Genomic DNA, 23,907 nt, shown 5'->3' with positions numbered 1-23,907 from the left:
ACCGCTAAATTAAAGTGAGAAAGATAACAGAGGTTATAAACATGTCGTAAGAATGTGTTTGTCACATATTAAATCAACAAATTAGGCATGAGAAAGCTGTCCATGCATTGGGTGCCACGTTTGCTCAAGTTAGACCAAAAACGTATTAGAAGGAATCTTTCCAACACTCTTTTGGTGCAGTGTAGGCAAAATAAATCTGAGTTTTGGCACTGATTAATTACTGTGGGCTTGGATACACCATTAGCCTTAATCACCAGATATAGCCCTAAGAGACTTCTCCTTGTTCCCTCAACTACAAATTGTGTTTGGAGGATAAAGATTTTATCAAATAAAGAGGTAATCACCTTCGTGAACAATTATTTTGCAGAGAAAAATGATGAGTACTATTTGGACAGGTTACAGAGATTAGAGAAGTGTGTAGTGTTACAAGGAGGCTATGTTGACAAAAATATTTCAGAAAAAATGTTTTGTTTCTTTGTTTGGTCAGAAACTTTTCAGACTGTGTTATTAGAACACAACTTAAATTTCACTAGATAATACATACTAAATTCACAACCTCTTTCATTCTTATTGAGAACTGAACTACACATTTGCTTTGACCTCTTTCTTTGAAAAAGATGTGAAATGGTTAATTTTTAACAAGTGTGACATACATTCTCATATATAACTGCAATAGATATTTTTATTATCTTCAATTGCCATTTTTGACTAACCATTAGGTCACACCTACATTGGTCTGATAAATCAAAAGTTTTTAATTGCCATCTCATATAGGGCTGTTCCTAGGCTTGGTGGTACCCAGGGTAATCGTAGCCTTGGCACCACTCACCAACACAATTTGTTGTAAAAAGTAAATATAATGATAACGTAATCATTTCTGAATTAGTAATATTATAACAATACAATATTTACTAAGAAGCATTATTTACTAGTAAGCATATTACAATTCAAGTGAGCAGAGACTGTGTCTGAATTATTATCAAGTTTCCTGCTTTAGCTTAAAACTGTGGCGCCCTCTCCCTCAGTCTATAACCACAGCACCTTGAACAGCATGCCCCGATTGCACCCCCTTTCCCTTCTAACTTTTCAGATCCCATAATATAATATATTATGATTTATGCATTGACGAAGCCTTCACTAAGTGATCATATACTTAATGCATGACAGCCACACTAGATGAAAAGTACATGTTACACTAATCTAACTAAAAACTAAACAAATGATCCATGTCACAAGTTAAACAAGTTCAATCATTTTTAATAAGCATAAAACATTTGTGAATGTGCCATGTACCTACTTGGTGTTCCATTAATATTTGTAGTAATAATATTCTTGAAAGTTTTTATTGTGGAAAAAGTATCAATAAAGGATACATTTCCCAACAACAAAATTCAAACCAACTGTATTTCATTAATCCTAAGTATATTTTACCCTCAGATTTTTAGGTTTTTTCTATTGTCTACAGTTTTTTATCACACACACACACACACAACACACACACACACACACACACACACACACACACACACACACACACACACATAAATTGTTAATTTTTGTTCACTTGCGATGCCTATATAATTCTTTATTTTAGTGACATAGAAGTTTTGATTGAGTACAAAATGATATAATGTAGCATAAAGGTATTTTACAGACCCGCTGGTTATCACGTGTATCACAACGCAGCTGGATGTTGGTGCCTTCCATGGCTGATGGGTTGCGATCTACAGCTCTAAGTGATCCACTATTATTCTCTGAAATGTTAAAAATTTTGTTCTTTTACAATCATTAGTGCCAATACTGAGTCATATAAATATCTAAATTACATTTTTCCTACTGTAAAATAGATTTGCTTTTTTCAATAAACTACGAATTTTGTTTATCATATTCATGGCCATGGTTGAAAAGACACCCATATATTTAAAAAGATTAGTACAAAACAACTAAAAGAATTATTACAAATTACAATTTTTAATTCGTGTTGTAATAGATATCAAAAATAATACAAACAATAATTAATTTGGACTAAAACTAATATTTATTCCAGAAGGTTTCAATGATTTCTGAATCATTTCTCTCAGTAGTCTCTTTTCATTATAAATCTCCCATTATAAAACAAACATTACATTTTACAAAACAAAAACTCCTTACCATTAACGATGACATCTGCTGTAGCTTCCAAAATGCCTCTCATATTGCTAGCCTTGCACAAATAGCGGCCTGCATCACTTTCTTGGATTCCGAGAAACTGTATTAACAACAATACAGTGTATTGTAACAATATTAAGACAGAAAAATTACAAATTAGGCACAATAAAATAAAAATGTATGTACACTGATAGGGTGTTCCCTTTACAACAAATATATCAGAGATAAACTAAAGTTTTAAGTGTAGTTCATGGTGTTAATTACATTATTACCTCAATTACACCACCACTAACGCGAACGGAGGCTGGTAAAGGTTGGTTGTTGGCACTCTGCCAGTTGATGGTGATGGGCTGCTCTCCGGTCGCTGAACAGGTGATTCGCGCGTTGTCTCCAGGTCTCACAACCTGTCGTTCTGGGTCCAGCCGTATTTGCATTGGTTCTAATCACAAATAATAAACATTACAAATAAACATTTTATCGAAGAGTCTTAATTAAAGAAATTGTCACTAATGGTTCCAAATCTCACAATCTCAATTCATGTAGTATTGTACTAACTGAAGTGTTCAATCCAGAGTCTATATAATTAATTATATGCAAGTAATGGGTATCATACATTAACTACAGTATTTATACAGGGTGGCGCAAAAGTCACTGGACAGTTGGTTAAAACAAGACTAGATTTATTTGAAATTATTTTTTATTACAAACAATACTTACAATTATTTTTTATATTCAAATTGTTTTCCGTCTTCACTAATACATCTTTGAAGTCTTTCTGGAATACTGTTACATACTCTATGGCATAGTGTGGGATCATTGTCCAAATCATAAAATGCGTCATGTATGTAGTCTTTCAGTTCGTCAATAGTATGAGGCTTTTGAGAATAAACAGAGTCCTTGACTACTCCTCATAGGAAAAAATCCATTGGTGTGATATCTGGTGAACGTGGGGGAATGTCAATATCTGCTCTTCGACCAATAACTTTTCTTTGGAAACGTTCGTTCATATAATCATAAACAGCAGTGGCGTAATGTGGTGGAGCACCATCGTGTTGAAAGTAAAGTTCTTGAAAGTTTTCTGCAAACGTCATGAGTCCTGGTACCACGTAATTCTGAAGCATATCCAAATATTTATCTCCTGTAACTGTTCCTTCAAAAAAATATGGTCCAAGTACGCCGAATGATGATATTGCCCCCCAAACACTCCACCAGGTTGATTCAGCTGTTGCTCTAACAAAAGACTTTGATTGTCAGTATACCAATAAGTACAGTTATGTCTGTTAACTTGTCCACTTAACTTAAAATTGACCTCGTCAGACCAAATAATTTTATTAAAAAGGTTAGGATCATGTTTTTGTTGGTTAAGCATCAATCCACAAAACTGAAGTCGTCGATCTGGATCATCTTCAAGTAACCCATGTAATAAACGTGGAATGTAAGATTTATAATTCTGTTTGTATAACATTCTTTGCACTGACCTTCGTGATAAATCCAGCTCAGATGCTAATTGTCTGGTCGATTTTCGAGGACTTTTGGTTACAGCTAAACATACCCGCAATAAATTGTCATCAGTTGAGACTGTTGTTAGGTGGTTAGAACTTGGTGCATCCATAACAGATCCATGTTGTTCAAATCTATCTCGTATGTCATACACTGTTTGTCTAGACGGTGGTTTTGATCTAAAGTGTATTCCCCATTCATTAACAACTGCAGTAGCACCACTTTTATAAAATGTTTTTAATGCGAAAATCCTTTTTTCTTTCGTTAACATTATGAATAATGTTTAACAAAAATTCTATTAGAAAAATAATAATTTGGGGACTACAGCTTTAACCACGTGTCACAGATGAACTCACTAGTTCGATTGTTGTGTGTTACATTGCATTGTATTGCCAACTTAAAAAGGCATAATTACCAACATTTAGTAATACCAACATCACGGACAAAAACTATTGTACTACGTTTTGCTGTTATTTTTTTCTTCTTTTAACCAACTGTCCAGTGACTTTTGAGCTACCCTTTATAGTAAAACTGTACCTAATGGAAGTAGCTAATAATTTTATCCTTACAATAATTACTCGGTATGTTGATATCTTAATATTGATCAATGTTAGTTATGTTTAAATAAAGAAATAGAAATATATCTTCAAAAGTTTTATAGTAACAAATAGACACAATTTGCATAACAATCAGCTTGTAACTTTTACTTGCGAATTTAACTGTTGGATAGTATCATATAATTCTCAGTACTTTATTTCATTGGTTGAAAAGTTTGAAAGTATTTAACAAAGGCCATAATGTTACAATTCTAATTGTAACTAGGAGTTTATCTAAATTTTTAATGTATTTCAAATATAACAATAAAAGTAAATGATTTTAAGTTATGGTTTAAAACGAATAAAAGCTAAAATAATCACTGAATTAAAGCAAAATAAAGTGCAAGTGCAAAAATATCTGCAGATTAATCTTTAAGATAAGAATAAAATAGAATTGGGGAGATCTAAAAGATATAAATTTCTATTGAAATTAATGCCTAAATTTGATTCCAATAATTTGTATTCCCCGATTTCTATTCTTTAACTTAACTTATATACATATTCTTGTTTGTAAGTAAATAATGATATTTTTACTATAAAAGTATTTTAAATAAAATGTAAATAACATAATTATTTCAACATTAAAAACTTTTTGTATTGCAAAAAGTTTAAAATAGAAATAATCTAGTGTACACGTAGATAATTCTAATTTCATTCGACATCTATCTATCATCCCTGGTAGTTTATTAGTATCATATAAACGTCTCACCCCGGAGACCTGTGTGATATGAATTAAGGCATGGAATTTTTACTTGTGAACAAATCATCTCTGATAAACGTTTTGTTCACACACAAAATTTGATATCCAGCAATAAGTTATGTTTCCATGTATGGGGTAGATTTTTAGATATTATTGGTGGGTTAGATAGCAATATATCAATAAAACAGGTGCATTCCATGACAGCATTTCTTCTGTGATGGAATTGTTAATAACTCGATTGGAAAGGCTTAATATGATATAGTGCTCTACTGGAATATTTGGCTACTATAATATCACTGTTTTATTGAAAAATCAATGGTAGCTTAATTGGAATCAAAGTTGAGGAAATTAATAAAGAATATTTGTTCTAATGACATAACAGCAAAATTAAGCAATCAAACTAATAGCTTAAAAATGTGTAACTACTGCTTAGTTTATATTTTGTACAATACAAGTATAAACAGAATATATACAAAATAAAATACGGCTATTAAAAAACGTATTTTTCTGCTATTTTGCGAAAGTGCATGAAAATGTAAACTTAAGTGTAAAAACAATTACCTCCTGAGCAGTATTTGTCCTTTTCTGTGAGCAAACAGTAACAAATTCCTTATGTTACTCTAGAAATAATGTTATAAGTTAAAAAATAATCATCACTATTGCTTAGTAATTTTATTTTTAGACTAGTTGGTAAAATATGTAAAATATTTTATGTAATACTGTATATAAATTGAATCCTACATGTATTAGGATTACATGTAAACTCATCTTAAATAAGTATCCTACAATCAAAGTAACATTATGAATACTTTATTGGAAATAATTTGTTTAAAAATAAAATTATATTATAGATCCTCAGGCACATAATAATTTTTGATCAATTAAAAACAATGTTTTAAAATTTTTATATCCAAGTTACATAATAAAATTTGTGAAATAGAAAATGATCTACATATAATGTATTGGATCAGATATGGATTGTAGTTTATCACAAAACTAAAATACATTTTCTTGCATACTTAACAGTTTATTTGAAATAATAATCTGTACATTCTATTGGCTGCAGTTAGTGTTTAATAGTTAAAGATTAATATGTATAATTATCAGACTACTAACTATTTGAAACTAAGAGCCAGTGACATTGTTTATTTGTGGTCATTATTAGGTATATGCTTGCTAGTATATGCTCTCACACCAAAAACCCTATCTCTCTCTCTCTCTCTGGGCCTAAAATAATAAAAAAAACCTTACAGACAAAATGCCTCTCTCTCAATATATACATATAAAGTAATATTACTAACCGACAACTCTGAGATGAGCCACTGCGGAGAAGAGCATTTCGCCTCTGGTGTCCACACCCTCACAGGAATAGTCCCCTGAGTCAGAGTACTGTGCTTGCTGTATATATAACTCTCCACCTACCGTCTGGGCAGAGGGGCCCAGAGGCCTCTGGTCCCGGCGTTTCCAGATCAGATATATTTGCTGTGGAGCTACAACAAAAAGAACAATGAAAATTATTCATTTTTTTGGAACTATAAAAACTAATCCAAATGTCTTTTAATATTTCAAAACCTCTGTAAAATTTTCAAAGATTGTCTTAAAATTTACATTTTATAGAATGTGAAAACATACCTTTTCTCTATGGTATGATGTCCTTATAATGTTAATTTATTTATTAATAACGTTATTAATAAATTATGTTATTATTAAAAATAATAAAACTTCTATAAATATACAAATTTCTAGAATATTTATCACAATGAATGTCATATTGTACATAGAAAAATTGAGTATGTGACAGTAATCAATATTTGTTACGTTATATAGTATGCTCTTAAAGACTAGGATTAGTTAAAAAATAATTATTCTAAATATAGCAAGACAGGTCTTTAGAATGAAAAGTTATTAATATAATAAAATAATTGTCTTTATTTTATTTGTGCAACAAACAAATAATGTGCTTAGAAAGTGGCTTGGATTTTCATGCATCAAATAATGCGTTTTGTTTAATTTGCAAATTCAAAATTGTTTTACTTCTAAAATCATTATAATTACTATACTAATATGTTTATACTCCAATAATTTTAATTAAATTTAGCTCATTTTCATAATTATTAAAATGATAAACACATAGATGTTCTAAATTGATTTTCTCATTTAGAAAAAACCTAATTTTTTGTAAATTAATAATTTTAAAGTATTTGAGCATATAAGATTAAAAGAACAAAAATTGCTAATTGAAAATTCAACTGTAGATTGAAATTTTGTATTTGCTTTTTTTATTATAGTAAAAAGGTTTTAGTTTTGAAAGGTTGTTAGCATTAGGGATATAAATTAATATGAGATTTTTTTTAAAGTTACTGTGAACTTAATAAATAATTATATTTTAGGAATGAAAATTTTTTTAAATTTAAGATAAACAGGAGGTACAACTATTAGCAAATATAGAGACTCTGTTAGTAAAAAATTACTGCAATTCTCTCTATACTGATTTCAAAGAACAACAAAAAACTATGATGGAACTATGGATAATTTTATTACATTACTATAGATTTTTAATAAAGGCTAATATTAATAATTTGCCAATAAATAAAATAAAAAACCATACATAAAACTTAATTTAAAAAAATTTATAACTCTCTTTTTTATTTTAAGTAAGACTTAAATAGTTTAAGTTTGTACTGTATTTTAAATTGATTATGTTTAAAGAAATAGTTGCCAAATTATCAAAGCATCCAAGAATGCAACTGAGTAAAATCTTTATAGTCTATCTTATCATATTGTTTACAGTTTCAGAGACAAGATTCGACAGTGAAGAGTTCTAAAAGGTTTGATCTCTTATCCTAATAGTGATTCATTTTATGCAAAGTAGTTCTGCCATGTTTATGCATTTCTAATTTTGTATACACTAATTTTAGGTAAAAAATCCTTGTTTAACCGTAACAATAATATAGCAATAACTATGATTTCAAACTCATTTGGTTTCAAACATGTGTATCCTTGAAACTTTGAACAATTATGACATAATTCTCAGTTCTTAGTTATATGTAGTAGGTATTCTAACTATCATATTAGTTTTCCGATTCGCACCATTTGAAAAAAAAATCTTATACAAATAAATGTTTAAATTATTTCACCTTGTTTCCAAAAATTCATCTTCAGTCAACGGATGTTAAACCTAAACTTGTTGAAAGTCAAATTCAGTTTAACATTTGTTTACTGAAGACGGCACTCCACTACAAGGCTGAAATATGTAAATAATTTAATTATGTAAGCAGTGTTTCGATGTAGTAAACTTCAGATCTCTGAAATATTTAAAAAGCTATTAATTTATCAATTGATTGCAATCCAACCTAATGTCTTTTAAGTAAATGAAATTTACGGTAACAATTCAAGATGGTGCCATGACCGAACTTTGGCCTCACAGCCTCCTTAATCTTTATTAAGAATTGAAAATCAAGACAGTTTTGGAATACCAATTTATATTAAACATTATTTGAAGCAGCCCTATAGGCGAGTGAAATTGCAGGTTTGGGATATAATAGTGCCTCGTATATAGTAAAATTATTTTCATAAAACAATATTTTTCATTATAAGCCCTATTTATGAATAAGGCATTAAAATCAGCTCAAAGAAACAAGTAAAATTGTCTAAGAGTGTCAAAATAATATTAATTTATTGCGGTATACTTTTAGATCTTAAAATTACTTTACAATTTAATCTTTGAGTGCCATGGCAATAACTATGTTGGCGGTAGAAAATTTGCATAAAGTGCCAGCATTAAATATGTTGATATTTGTATTTCTATAATATTTAATGTTATTCTATGTTATTGTGGTCATTGAACCTTGTCACACTATATGATAGGTTCCAAACTATCAACGTATAAGAGTTTTATGTTGAATTTTGTCTCTTTGAATTGTGATATTTTTCTCACAGCTAATATAGTGGTTAAATGAAGCATTTCATATGTGCAAAATGTATGTTTCAGTGTAAACAAGCACTAAGAGAGTAAATTATTATTTTTGTGATACTTTCTGCTACATAACACCACTGTAAATAAATTATTATAGAGCATAAATGTGGTAGTTTTTATCCTAGCTATTACTAAGTGGTAAAAGTTTGTAGAAAATGGTTTACATTCTTTTCAGTGTGTTCAACATCATTCTAGAATTTTTTTCTTGAAGTTATTATAGAAGTGTATGAAGAAAACATTGTTGAAAATGAGATTACTCTTTTACAATTACTAGAAGAGAGTATCTATTCTGAATCTTTTGTTAACAGTAGGCCAGACAGTAACAGTGTGAGTGGGTTGTAGTGTTGGTGGGAATCAGTAGTATTTTATTTAAGATTTATATTACAATGCCACATTTGTTTTTATATCTCAGAAGTATATATTAAACATACATTTTATTTAGGTCTGAATGGTATCTATAAGATAAGCTAATAGCAGTAAAAAAAAATTGAGGATGACTTGTTTCTTAACATAAATGATTTTTTATTTATATGGTAACTAAGGTGATGCCTTGTTAATATCTTTTTCTAAAAACTACTTCAATAAAATGACAATGCCTTACCTTACATTCACATAAAAAATAAATTACGTAAAATCAGATTTTAATACAAATTATGCGGAAGAAACATCAAAACCATTAATTGACTGTTTAAAGTATAAATTAAATTTAACAATGTGATACAATAAAAACATGAGTACGAGATATGGGACAAGATAATTAGCAAGATTTTATTCCAGAATTGCTATTTCTTATTTCAGTTATTATAAACCCATAATTTCATTTTTATAATATAATGACAATGGAAATTATTATAGAAACAAAAGATTGCTGAAAATGAAACTGACCAAATTGTATAAACTAGTATAAACGAAAACAATGCAAATGTATAAATATTACTTTAATATTTAGAAGTCAGTGATTATTGTAATATATGAAATGTAAAAAATATTACAAAAATATCTACAAAATTAATAGAAAATAAAACATTTTTTATGTTAAAGAATGAAGTGTCTCATTAATTTTAAATATAAAAAAAAACCATTTAGTAATGAGCAAACATACTTTTTCAAGATATATATTCACAGCCCATTGTAAGTAGTAGTCACATCTGTCAGTCAGACCCACGACTGTCTTTCCATTTTTTTTATGGTATTATGAAAATAATCTAAAAACTTTAAGACTATTTCCAAGAAAATTTAAGAAAATTGCAATTTGATCCTTTATAAATAATTAAAAATACATTTTATTTAGATACATTGTGAAGGATTTTTATTTTTGTTCCAACAATAACAGAATATGTAAGTTATTCGCTTCATTGAAAAAAAAAGAATTATGAATATGTTAGTTATTGGAAAATAGATTTTTTCCAAAAATCTTGCAAATTTACAAACTACAGCTCGGCACTTTATGCATATGACTTTGGGATATGACATTGGCACTCAAATGATTAAAATGAATAAGTTTTACTTATTAAAAAAGCCTTAAGAAAACAAAACATAATAGTAAAATCAAACTGTATAAATAAGACATCTGTCCTGAGAGAGTTTAAACAGTAAACATAAATCTATCTATTAATAAAACTATAACATTCCGTATTTACTACAATGATATCATTCAAAAAATTGCAAACCATTATCATAAAAGTAAAATATCTTATATAACACATGAAAATAAGTTTAAAATAATTGGTAAGAAATATGAAAACTGCTTCTGAGTGCTAAATGAAACCAAATAAACTCATAAAAATTGTATAGCACAAAAAACATTAAAGAAAAATATCTAATCGGGCCACACCCACCTTTACATTTAACAGATGTCCTCCAAGCATACATGTCAAAGAGAAAAATTTTGAATGGTACATACAGTTTTATAAACATCATTAAAACAGTGTATATATGTAACTAACTAAACAGTTTTGAAATAAAATGCCTTTTAAGTTAATAAAACGTAATGAAATAAATTAATAATTTCATACATTATAACATTTACCAAGTTATAGCTGTTATTCAAGTTTATGAGTTCCAGTGAGATCTAATGAACATAAAATTGTGTGATACCAGATACAGATGAATAATTTATAGTTTATATTCCCTTTGAATACAATACTGCCAATTATACAATAATGAATAGTTCAAGCATGTATAATTCAAATATGTTTTATCTACAAGACATAATAACTAGTAATTTCATTTATTACCTATATGGTACAAAATTTAGACATGAGTTAAATTTGATCAAAACCATTGGAGTAAATTGTCTCTGTCACTAAATAAAATGTGATCAATTTTATTAAGTCTTCATTATAGGAATGATCAATCTAGCAAGATTGTTGATTGTGGAATATTATTAATTGGAAATACACCACATACTATATACTTAAAAGATACCATTCCAAATATGACAGCTACTACTACTGCAAAGGGTGACATTGAAAAATACCAGTTACTCCCGATGAAATTTATCATTGGGAATATGCGGCCACTCCAGCTCAAAGTTAACCTTGTAAATATACCAGCAAAAGCTGATACTTAGTAGTGGAAAATCCTAGCTACTCCAGCTGAAAGTTAGCATTGTGAATATGACAGCTACCCCAGATGAAAATTGGAATGGAGAAAGTGTCAGCTACTCCTACTGAAAGTTAACGTCTCTGTCTTAAAAAGTCTTAGTGTGATTTTGTTAATTCTGATGATTTCTTAAAAGTTTTGGATTGTTAACCAGTTAAATGTCTCCTTTTTAAAGAGCCCAAAATTATGAAAAATCATTTAAATGTTGTATTAATAATTTGTAAATAAAATTATTTAAAATCATCAAAATATTGTATTCATCAAATTTTATTGCTCAGATCTAAAAGAGAAATATACTACAAATAATGAAAATGATAAAATACTTGTTAATACCTTATTACAAGAGCAGTAAAGATTGGTCAAAATACTTAAACTCTCAAATGGAGAAGGATAAACGTACCAAAATTAAAAGAACCTAAAAATCTAGAAATTGATCACATTTCATTTTAGTAAGATTATACAAATATATTATTTCATTCACACTTAATGAAAATAATGTTACCAAAGAATCAAATGCCATTATATGCCCACAAAACAAACTTTTTGTACAAGATTATGTATTACATTAATAATGATTATGCTAAAAGGCCTTCACTGAGTTTTATGATAATTTTTGAATCAGAAATAGCAAATGAATGGAGAACAGTTACAGGCATGTGCTGTATCTAATTTGGAATCATTCATGTGATCTACCAATTCCTTGGCAGAAATCAAATGTATATAATTATGATTGTATAATCTTGTGATGGGAGTTTTTAATAACCTCACCTTATAAAAATGTCTTGTGGACATATTTCATCTCGTATTTGATCCAAAATAGGATTAACTGTTGCTATTGATGTCTTGTACACCAATAAAATCCCAGGTAATTTTATGCTGTAAGATTGACTTTTTAAGAATTATTAAACTTTTGACAAATATATAAATATTTAAAACTGTCTTATTTTATTACAGAAAAATGACTAATAATGTATCCAATAAGATTTTTAAAACATGTACATTTTGGAAAAAGAAACTTATAGTCATTCTTCAAGCGATGCCTTTTAATTATTAATTAAACCAGTTTAAATTCTATTACTAGGTTATATTTACAAATAACACAACTTATTTTTAATATGACAATTCTTACTCCCAGAACAATTATATAGTATAATAAAAAATATTGCTCCTAAGTTTTATTTACAGTATTAATCCTAGTTGATATGTAACTTTAGTGGGTAACTGTTTTATTTTTATAGGAGAATACAAAATTAAATACAACATTTAATAATACAAAACTTAGCTGCTATCTCTTCTGTGTAAAGAACCCAAAATACTTTGTTGCATGTGTATTTAAAAAGTAAAGATTAAAAACTAATTAACAACAATTTTAAATTGTATTTACTACATGTTTTTTCACTTTTAACAATTTCTTTATAGTTTCCACTAACAGTGCAATCAACTCTGGGATCTAAATTTCCCTTTAACCTCCACATATCCTGGATCTGTATTTCCAAACATACGTCACACATAACCAGATACATCCAAGCCCATACTCAGACCGGTTTTTTTTAAGACAATTTGACCAGGTACGGGCCTCACCACATGCCAATTTGAAGTAACCATGTTGACGGACGGTGGTGGGAGAAAACGGGGTCTGGCCAAATATCTTTTCTGGGGCTCGCCAAAGCTGAGTACAGCCCTGGGTACATCCATGTATTGCAAACTTTGACCTACTAAGTGCCTTATTTTTATTTACTTTATTCAATTCATAGAAAGTTTAACTTATCTATATATTGGCAGAAAAATTTGAATATTAATAACAGTAATAATTTGCATCAACAAAACAATACGTAACATAAAAGTTTTGTAGTTTTTAAAATTAAGAATCTAAATATTTGTAGTTTGATTCACCTGTATCAATGTTCACCTGTATAAGGGAAAATCTTGATTAGGATATACAACTGTATATGCATAAAAGAAAAAATAACGCATTTTGTTACTGTAATATCTAATATCTGTACATTTTTTTTAATTCTCTAAATTTAGGTTAGGTTTAGATAGATCTAGATATTAGCCTTGTAAAGTTGTTAAGCATATGTATTGATACAGTATGTATACCATATCGGGTATTCATGAATGCTACATATTTTCCGCATTATTAAGGTCAAAACAGAGCCTTTTTAAAATTGAATTGTTGCCTGTCTGTTCAACCTTGCTACAAATCTTAAGATAAAGGTCTTAGAGACTTGAAACTAGGTACATAGGGCGAAGGTAAAAATCTATTGATTTGGGGTCAAAAGGTTAAAATTAACATTTTTACATTGGTTTTATTGGCAAACAATTATTTTATTATAGACAATTACTTGTAAATCATGTTGGTATTTTTTTCTGTAGATTTTACATCATAAATAAAATATTATTACCAAATCTTTGTATACAACTCAAAACAAGCTTCATCCAAATTTTTATAAAAATAAATTTGTGAAAATACAACGCGGAAATGCTCAAAGACACCCAAAATGAATAGCACGAGGCGGCAGCTAGTGTTTTACTAAGCATGCGTCGGTAAGTCACGCAACCTATTCCTTTGGGGTTGTTGGAGTGGGTCAGTCTCCTTTCAGGTTTTAACAAAGATTTTAACAAGCCTAACTATGATAAGGGAAATCATTCTTCTGCTCTCTTTGGCTAGTAGAGGCTAGAACAGAGCCTGCCCTCTTCCAAGATGTCCCACCTCATTGTTGCTGTGCCCGTGGGATATTTAGCAGAAGATTGCCATTAGTGCATGTAAACAACTTGTATCGCTAGTATAATATAAAACAAGGTATCCCTTTTCATTTAATCCAGCCCAATAAGTTGGTCCAACAGCCCACACTAATGATCAAATTTCAAGGCCACAATCTAGATCTATAAGCTCTACCAAACTAATAAAATAAGTTTGGGTAAAATTATAAAATATTTATTTAGTTAATTGAAATACATTAGGGAGATAACATTCATTATAGAGCAGTAAGTAATTTCAAAACATCTATTAGTGAAGAGACCTTAGCTTCATTATTTTAATATCACTTGAATTGATGAGAATACTCATAATGATTAATTTAATAACAACAGTTATTCAATTACTTTAACATGTACAATGTACACTTCACACAGTGTACGTATGTTCAACAAAGAATAATGGGTTTCTTATCATTGGATTACTGTGTTTTAATGTTGTTTTATCATTCAAAACAGTATAATTCTAGCATAAAATAAATTATATTTCTTCATAAATGTTATTTATAGCCTGTACAGTACTAATAATTTTTGAATTTTTAAAAACCTTTAACAACTTATAATAATACATTACAACCAAACTTTAAACATATACGTATTAGGGCATTAAAATATGGAACAACGAACATTCTGCCTAATTCTAGGATACTGTTATTACGTACTAAATAAACTGAAATTGAATTGTTTATTTTTTTTAAATTTTATTTGAATTTGAATATTTTATTAAATATTTATTCCAAAGAATAAACATATCATAATGCAAGGCTTGACAATAGGTAAGGATCCTAAGTACTATAAATAATTAAATGGAGCACATAATAGTTAAATTACATAATTTATTACATTATCTGATGAATTGGGTTTAAAATCATAATCTTTGTATATTTAAAATATGTGTATTAAGCAAATACTTTTTATGGCTTTTTAAAGAGAATTTAATGTTGAAATTTCCTTACATGCTAATGGTAATTTATTGAAAAAATAATGGCTGTAATCAGAAAAGGATTTCTTAATGTGGGTGGTTCTGTAAATTGAAGCAAGCAAATCATTAACAAAAATCAAAAACAATATTGGTCCCCAAAACAGACTCCTGAGGGACACCTGCTTCTAAATAGTGTGGAGGAGATTGATATTTTTGGATAGAGCCAGTGGTATTGTGATTAATCTGTACTGTACTACATGACTATGACCAGAAACCTTTTAAACCAGTTAAGGGCAACTATTCTAGCACCATAATATTCCAACTTATTTAACAAATATCTTCTGGTCAACACAATATAAAGCATTTTGGATGTTACAGAACAGGCCAGTCTGTAATCTCCCTGGCCCAAGGCACACAGTACAAAGTCAATTAAACATATAATGATATTTGATGTTGATAATTTGGTTTGGAATCCTAATTTGTGTGTATTGAAAATAAATTCATAAAATGATAAAGATAAGACTTTTCAAAGGTTTCATAGTTGTGAAAAAATGAAACGACAAAAGTTGGTCTATAATATCCTACATAATTAGAATCTTTGTTTTTAAATGTAAAAGTTTGAAATTTAGCTACCTTGAGACATTCAGAGAAGACATACGCCCTCATTTAGGGGGATCATTGAAATGAAAATTATAATTTGTTTAAAATCAAATTTTAATAAGGTTCTATGCCCTCTTAGCTCCTATAAGGGGAACACATTTGTCAAATACAAAAATATAACTTAAAACAACTTAGTTTAAAACTCAAGATCAAAGTAAAATTTTGGAATATATAAGTTACTTATTCCGTAGAAACAAACATATCCTGATACCTAATACTTTTGTGATAGAAGAAGCACAAATAAAAAATGAAGACACAACATAGATGTAACACTGCAAACACACTTTCTCCAAACGCATTGAAGTTGTTACAAATAATGATGGCAAATGTTTTAAATCCTATTATCCTTCTGTAATTTGTTGTTATGAACCTCTTAAATAAATTTGATTTAATTAGGACCTTGTATACAAATTAAACCTTAACAGGTGGCATAGAGAAATATCTGTATTTTCTTATTTTAGTTCATTGAGTACACTACAATTCACAAAAGTGCTATTTGTTCTCATGTTCAGAAATGTGTATGGGATTTGATTTATGATCAAACTGGAAGCAATTCCAGTTATGGAAGCAAACTGGAATGTAAGTTAATTTGGTAATAAATCAATAACTAGTGTTATTCTATATACAGCATTTCTTCTGGTGAGTGTGGTGTGGCATGCATATATAGACATACAGCATTGTTTATACAGTTGTGACTGTCAGTTGGCGGTCACCAGTCACAGATGAGTATTTTTTAAAATAAATTGATTCATTTGTTTTCATTTTCCATGAAAAAGAATATTAACTATTTTTACTATAAATGCACGCTAACTGTACCAAGGTTAAATTTTCTTCATTGGTTTAATATTTAATAATTTAAACTGCTACCAGATCACAAAGCCTGATTGAGCCTGAATCTGTTGTTTCGATCATTTTTCACAGAAACCAAATTGAGGATCCTAAAAATTATTCCAATAAAAGGTAGGTTTTTATTTTGAAGGTACCAATGTCTTGAGAAATGTTATCATATTGCTCATGAATGGCAGGTAGCCTATAATATTTTAATAATTTAACAGATTTTACAGAATTAAATTATAACAGTAAAATAAATTTTCTGCTTGTGCTCCTATAACAAAATGTACATTGCTTGAATACCTCATAATATGTTTTTTTTAACCGAGGTGTTTCATATTAAAGAGTTTTTTTAAAGTTTGGTTAGTTATTTACCTGATTTTGATATTATACTTGAGAAAGAAATGCTATTAAATGTTCAGCAAACAAAAAGAAACTATTAAAATTTAACTCTTCTGGCATAATTGGTTTTATTAAGAAGAATTCTACTCATTTTTATAAATATGAGTATTTGCTTTGATATGTAATTTTAATTTAATTTTTAGGAAATTTCTCATAATAAACATGTCTTTAGTCTTTTAATTAATTAAATAAATTAGATTAAACTGGGTGAATGAGAACTGTGTGGGCATCTTATTACTTTATTTATAACAACATAGATTAAATGTTATGTGAAAATAATTTCTTTCAAATATTCTATGTTAGTGGTTCCATATTTTGATACCATTGTTGCCACATTAATGTGTTGGAATGTAAGAAATATAAATCACATAAATATTTGAACAAATATATGCGATACATAATCAAGGCAACAAAAGAGAAAACATTAATTACTTATTTAACCCTTTGCATGCCAGCCCATTTTCCAAAAGTACTACCCAGAAACGCCAAGGGCAATTTTCAGCAGTTTTGCAAGCTTTCACTAAATGTATTATAACTTTTTTATTTTTTTAACAGATATTGATGATTTTTTTGCCATTATTTTGCTTATGAAAATGCCCTTGTTCTGTTGGTAAATTTTAGTTGCATAAATGTAATTTAAACTTATAAAAAAGTTAAAAATTAAGAAAAAAAAGTTTAAAATTTCCAAAAAACATTTTTTTTAGCACAAATAAGTGGTCTAAAAAAAATGTATGCTGATTTCCTGTTATATCCTAGTAAACTATATCTAACCCTTAACCTAATTACAAAATTTCAAAAGCCTACCTTATATAGAAGTCCAGTTATGATTTTTTTCACTAAATGTGACACGGGCACAGTTTTTGTAATTTGCATGGACGTTGTATGTAATGTTACACTATATTCAAAAATCAATATTTGACACTATACAAATCGGTACTTTGGGATTATATTAACCACACCAGTATGAAGAACACAAAAATATAAATTTATAGATATATTATAAACAAACATTGTAGAACGAAAAAAAAAACAACTTTTTAATTACAAAATTACAAACTTACAAAGATTATCAATTGTTAATGAGGTCAGATTCGCTTAAACTTTTTTCAATGAACTTAGAACATTATAAAACGATGTATTTGAGTAACAGAACTAACATTCCATCAATCAACAAGCATTTCCAGGTATTGTGATCGGTATTGTGGTCGCTGTTATCTTATCTTTCTCGAGAATCCCGATTACGGCAGGCCGCGCGGCATCACATGATTATTTAGTTTTTTGCACGGTACATAATTGCCTTTCCATTACAATTCAATTTATATTTCTGATCAGCCCCTCTAGAATTATATTTACTGATAGATACTATCTCGAGGGATGTTTTTTCTTTCGTTGACATCAGCGCGAGCTTCGGAAGCACCTTCGGCCGGAGGCACTCGCATTTTGGGTGGCGGAGTTTGATCAAGAATAATAACAAGTTTTGTGTTTTTTTTTTCAATAAAGAGTTTAGTTTTTGTTTGGTAATGTTTGTTTTTTGTTGAATTTTTGTGTTTGGAGAAATGTAGGGGTAAAATACGAAAGTACAACAAAGCGAACGGGTGGCGAGACTCTGCAATCACGTTATCTACTACACCGCTCGACTTTGACCTCTGTCTGAGGATGGGGAGGGGTTTGCGATAAGACAATTCCTGTTTTATACTGACGAAATATTGTTCTACGCTAATCTAGTAATCAGTAGAAGCTAAATTTCAACTGTTTGAAGATGGGGCGGGGTTTGCGATAAGACAATTCCTGTTTTATATCGACGAAATATTGTTCTACGCTAATCTATTAATCAGTTGAAGCTAAATGTCAAATAACGATTCATGTCTGGGTGTGGTCTGTATAATCCCAAAGTACCAATGAATCTAATAAAAGGGGCATAGTAAAAATGCCCTAACAACAAAAGTAATGAGAGAATTACAAACGTAAACAACGCATAGCAACACGAACGTAACCTCAATCTCGACCAAACAATTCAACAGCTGCGAAGCTCAAATATATGACCAAACAAACAGTCCATAAAGGAATTAAGTACTTTGTGGTTGCAAAGCAACTAATCGACTATCGATTAGTCAAAATTTCGCGGCAATAAGATGAACTATAAGAAAATTACAGGCGAAAAACGTGACGTACCTATATTACGGCCGTTGGCGATTTTCAGTTGAGTAGCCGACGGCCGTAATACCGGTACGTTGGCATGCAAAGGGTTAAGAACGACAAATATGTACACTGGTAACAATTAATCATGAAATACAGTACAGATGGAATCACTAATTAATGTTTTCTAATTTTTTTAACCTCAAATTAAATTAAATATAGTTTCCTTGGCTCATTTCGAATTTTACAGTTAATGGGCTCTTTAAATATGTTTCAAAGTTAAAGAAATTGAAATATAGAATAGTTAAGAAAATAATTATCAGATAATAAATTTATCAAGTCAATTTATTTTTATAATTGTATGGACATGTTTGTTTCAATTTACTGGCAATGATACTTCATTATGAGAAAGAAAAAATACAAGGCGAAAACAATTTACTATCATTACCAGAAAACAACCATTTTTCTGAGTTTTTAGCTGCTCAGTTTTAAATGAGCTGCCAAAGCCTTTCTGGATTCCTCATGTCATCTTGCCTTCTAGCTAAACTAGGAATAGTTAAAAAAATTTTGAACAAAACATTTATTTTAACTGTCTTGCAGGCAAAATATTCTAGCTATTTTTCATTGTACTGGAGGTCAGAACAACCAAAATTTCAGTATTAGCATTATATTGAGATATGACAAAGAACCATTGTCATAAAAAAACACATAAAGAATCCATGATAAGGCTAAAAACCATAATTAATGTCATATTCTTCATAACTCAGATCCAAATAATGGTTATGACTTATACACCTCTTTCTATAATAAACTTGATATTGATGATGACTGTATCAAGAGACAAGTAATATTAACAATATAATCTGTGGACTTGGTTTATAAATTTTGTTTAGATCACAGGCTATACTTTTTGGAATACAAAATCCATCCCAAAGGTTTTAGCTTGTTCAATTGCATCACTTTATAAGAAAATGTAACAGTGTATCTGAAATGTTAATTGTTAATAATTATTTTTTATGTTTTCTCTTAATCTTCTAGAATTCATAGGTCTCTGTAATCTTTCCTTATCATTGTCAGTAAATAAAACCAAGATTATTTCCACAGATACTATTGAAGCAAAACAACAAAATGATAAAACAACACCTTATAGTAACATAATACAAATAATGAGGTACTAATCCTATAAGTAAATATTTATTGAGTCTTGGAAACTACAAATTTTTTATAGCAATTTGAAATCATATCAGTGAGCAAAGTTTTGAAAAGAAAAATTATTTACATTATATTTCTGGTATCATTACCAATTCCAGAGAATATGTATAAAAAACAACTATTTACAATAATAATGTACAGTAACTTACATGTATAGCACCAAAAAACTGAATATACAACTTATTTTGTACGAGGAATCAAGCTCAGTCTTATCCTACCCTCTCGGGCATTAAGAATCATACATTAACGTTTATGCATTTATATTCTAAGTGAGTCTTTAATAATACTGACAAGCGTTACATTATAATGACCTTAATGTTACAAGCAGACCAATGATGAAGACCTTACCCTGGGCTACACAGCGGATGGTGACATGGCCCCCGAGGGGTACAGTAAAGTCCTCGTCGGGGAGGATGTAGACTCCACCAGAGGAGCTACCACTAGGAATGTCTCCCCGACCGCTGGAGGGGCCACTCGTTGTTTGCTCGTCACTCACAATCAGCTGAATCCTCTCTTCTACCTGTCCGGCAGCGTTGCGGGCCGAGCATGTGTAACTGCCTTCATCATCGTGAGTCGCACCTCTAATCTCGTATACAGCCCCTTGTGGAGATTCTTCTGTTATGGACTTAGGTTCACTGAAATTAATTAAATAACAGTGTAATCTCATCAAGTTAAAATCGATAGCAAACAAAATAAATGGCATTATTATAGGCATAATTAAATTTAGCAACTAGAGAAACAAGTTTTAAATTTCTAATTAAAATATTTGTACAATGAAACTGATTATTTTATTCTTAAAAATAATGCCATTCAATTTAAAGCAAGAAAATAGATTAAAGTGTTAAATATATATGGTTTTGATTGTTGATTGCAACATTGAAACCAGTGATTGTGAATCTCAGAATGACATGTGAGTCTGTAGAGTGCTACACACATTGTTGCGATACATGCACAGACAGGCAAATGATAGCAAAATGGCCAGTCTTTTTACCATGAACATGTGTGCCAGCACTGCATATGCTGGCATCTTGTCTTGAGATCTGTCACTGGTTAGAAACTCACAATGTACAATTACTAAGCATATTCAACTATTCAATCTTTTCTTATGCCTTAAGTACTGATAAATCAAATAAGTATATTGTTTATCTTAAATAAACTTTACTGTAACAAATCTTTAAAAATGAAATGTAAAAATAGTTGTTATGTTTTAAATACACCACTCAACTGTCAGTAAATATTTTCTGAATATTGCACTTAAATTATGTAACGAATAGAAAATTAATAAATATATTATATTAGTTTCTATAACAAAATACAAAATAATTATCAATTAAATAGAGTAAATTAAAGAAGCTCAATGTTTTAATATGTATAAGTATAAAAAAAATAAATCTATTGCACAGTTACACAAATAAATCATCGCAACTGAGTCGAAGAAAGATATGTAAACATGTCCCATATAAGGTAATCTTGTGTATGATTGGTTCACTGAGTTGGATTATATAGGAAGAAGGAATGACACATGGGGCAAAACAGTTAGTTCTCTCTGAGACATGAGTGAGAGCAAACCTCATTCACGCTTGTAACCATGTAGTCCTATCTATGAGGGCTATCCAGAAATTAGATTATGTTCTGATATAAACAAAAGAGAAAGTACAAGAAAAATTTGTATTGTATACATTTGAAGGAGACACTAAAATACTATTTTTCAACATAATCACGTACAAATTTAGGCACTTATCATAATGGTGAACTAGTTTTGAAATTCCAGTGTTAAAAAATTCTGACGCCTGAGACTTCAACCAGGTTGTCACAACCTCCCACAGTTCCACATCGTCACTAAAGTGCTGCGTCACAATTCACATGTTTTACCAAAGTCTCATCTCCTGTAATGATTCGATCGAGTAGGGAGTCACAATCTTTTTCGTAAGTGTCCAAAAACGTCAATGAAGCAGTCATACGCTCATTTTAACAGATTTCTGTAAAGATTTTTGGTACCTATCTTGCACAAAATTTATGGTAACCTAAGTTCTTAAAATTTGAGGAAAATTAAGTGAGAGTTCTGTTATTGTGAATTGGCGGTCTTCTTTAATCCTCTAATGGACTCTAGAGATAATTCCATTGGCCACAATGCTTGGCCATCCACTTCGTTTGTCATCATGCATATTAATTTGACCATTTTAAAAGCTAATGCACCACTGACCCACTCCAATTTCAGTAATCATATTATTGTTCCCATAAACTTCACAGAGTTAGCAATAAATTTTAATTATGCTTAGCCAACAAAAACCGTATTACTGACCGCATTTCACAACTCGCAGGATTTTCGATTGCTTCACACATTTTAAACTACTATTGTCAAATGACAAGGAGTGACAGTAACCTCTCACTAGCATGGCTGGATAGCCACTGAATGGAGAAACACCCTGACATCAAAATGACTGCGATAGTCATACTCCTTGCTGCTATAAAGCGAAATGTAATCTACTTTTTGGATAGCCATTGTATATCGCATTAATTAACTAATCAGATCTGTATTAAGATACAAGTCTACCATTATGTGAAGTGCAACTGCATGGTTATGGTGCCATCAAGAAACTTGTGGGGTCGTGATTTATATATTTTTTCATATAATTTATCAAGCCTTTAATATATATTTTTAAAATTAAATCTGAAGTTTTTATTATTTTACCTATCTAAATTGACATTGGATTTACAAACAGAACTTGATACATTGAATAGACAAATCTAGTGAAATTAGTGAAATTTCTTTTTTTGAGAACTGGGATTAACTCTGAAGTATAAAAAAATTACCTTATCAACAGAGGTTGAACGGACATATTTTTAATAATGGGTTCCAACAACTATTTAAACCATCTTTGAGTTAGCTACCTAAAAAAGTGCATTAGCAACACTATAATATATATATATATATATATATATATATATATATATATATACTAAACTGATTTTTTGTATCATGAAGACAAAATAAAGACATTTTGACATGCAAAATTAATTAGTGACCAAATATATCCATAAGTAAGTATTTGATTCCCTTCAATTGTAATTTTTATTATATTTACTCTATGATTTTAAAAATACTCAAGTAAGAAAAAAAGACAGTACTTACTAGAAAGAGTAACCGGGCTGGTGTTTTGACCATACTACTATAGGTTGAGGGTAACCATAAGCCTGACAGTCCAGACGTACAACCTGACCCAGAGATATCTTGATGGACTGACCAACAGGAGTTATCGTGATCTTTGGCAGGGACTGTACCTCCAGAACAGCCACGGTGGTGGCACTGCCTTGAGAATTGTCTGCCGTGCAGAGATACTGGCCTTCATCTGATCGAGCAACTGAGTTGAATCTGCAGACATAATTAATTAATTACCTGAATATTGAGTTCACATACTTAAAAATGAATCTGTAGTATGATTTCGAAGTGATTAATAAAACT

At 29.7% G+C, this 23,907-nt stretch overlaps 1 protein-coding gene across 36 annotated transcripts in view; it reads right to left on the bottom strand.

Moving 5' to 3' along the window:
• LOC124360280 (basement membrane-specific heparan sulfate proteoglycan core protein) overlaps window positions 1-23,907 on the bottom strand; it is a 528,539-nt gene that overhangs the window by 41,595 nt on the left and 463,037 nt on the right. For all 36 annotated transcript variants that reach the window (XM_046813745.1, XM_046813754.1, XM_046813763.1 and 33 more), the window contains 6 exons: window positions 23,578-23,817; window positions 20,793-21,079; window positions 6,246-6,434; window positions 2,421-2,587; window positions 2,152-2,248; window positions 1,657-1,754 (listed from right to left, as the gene is read on the bottom strand). In XM_046813745.1, the coding sequence (XP_046669701.1) occupies window positions 1,657-1,754; window positions 2,152-2,248; window positions 2,421-2,587; window positions 6,246-6,434; window positions 20,793-21,079; window positions 23,578-23,817 (1,078 nt within the window). The remainder of the gene's footprint in view (window positions 1-1,656; window positions 1,755-2,151; window positions 2,249-2,420; window positions 2,588-6,245; window positions 6,435-20,792; window positions 21,080-23,577; window positions 23,818-23,907) is intronic.

Source organism: Homalodisca vitripennis, chromosome 4, assembly GCF_021130785.1.
Source record: "Homalodisca vitripennis isolate AUS2020 chromosome 4, UT_GWSS_2.1, whole genome shotgun sequence".
Classification (NCBI taxonomy): domain Eukaryota; kingdom Metazoa; phylum Arthropoda; class Insecta; order Hemiptera; family Cicadellidae; genus Homalodisca; species Homalodisca vitripennis.
This window is presented reverse-complemented; position numbering and strand designations above follow the sequence as displayed.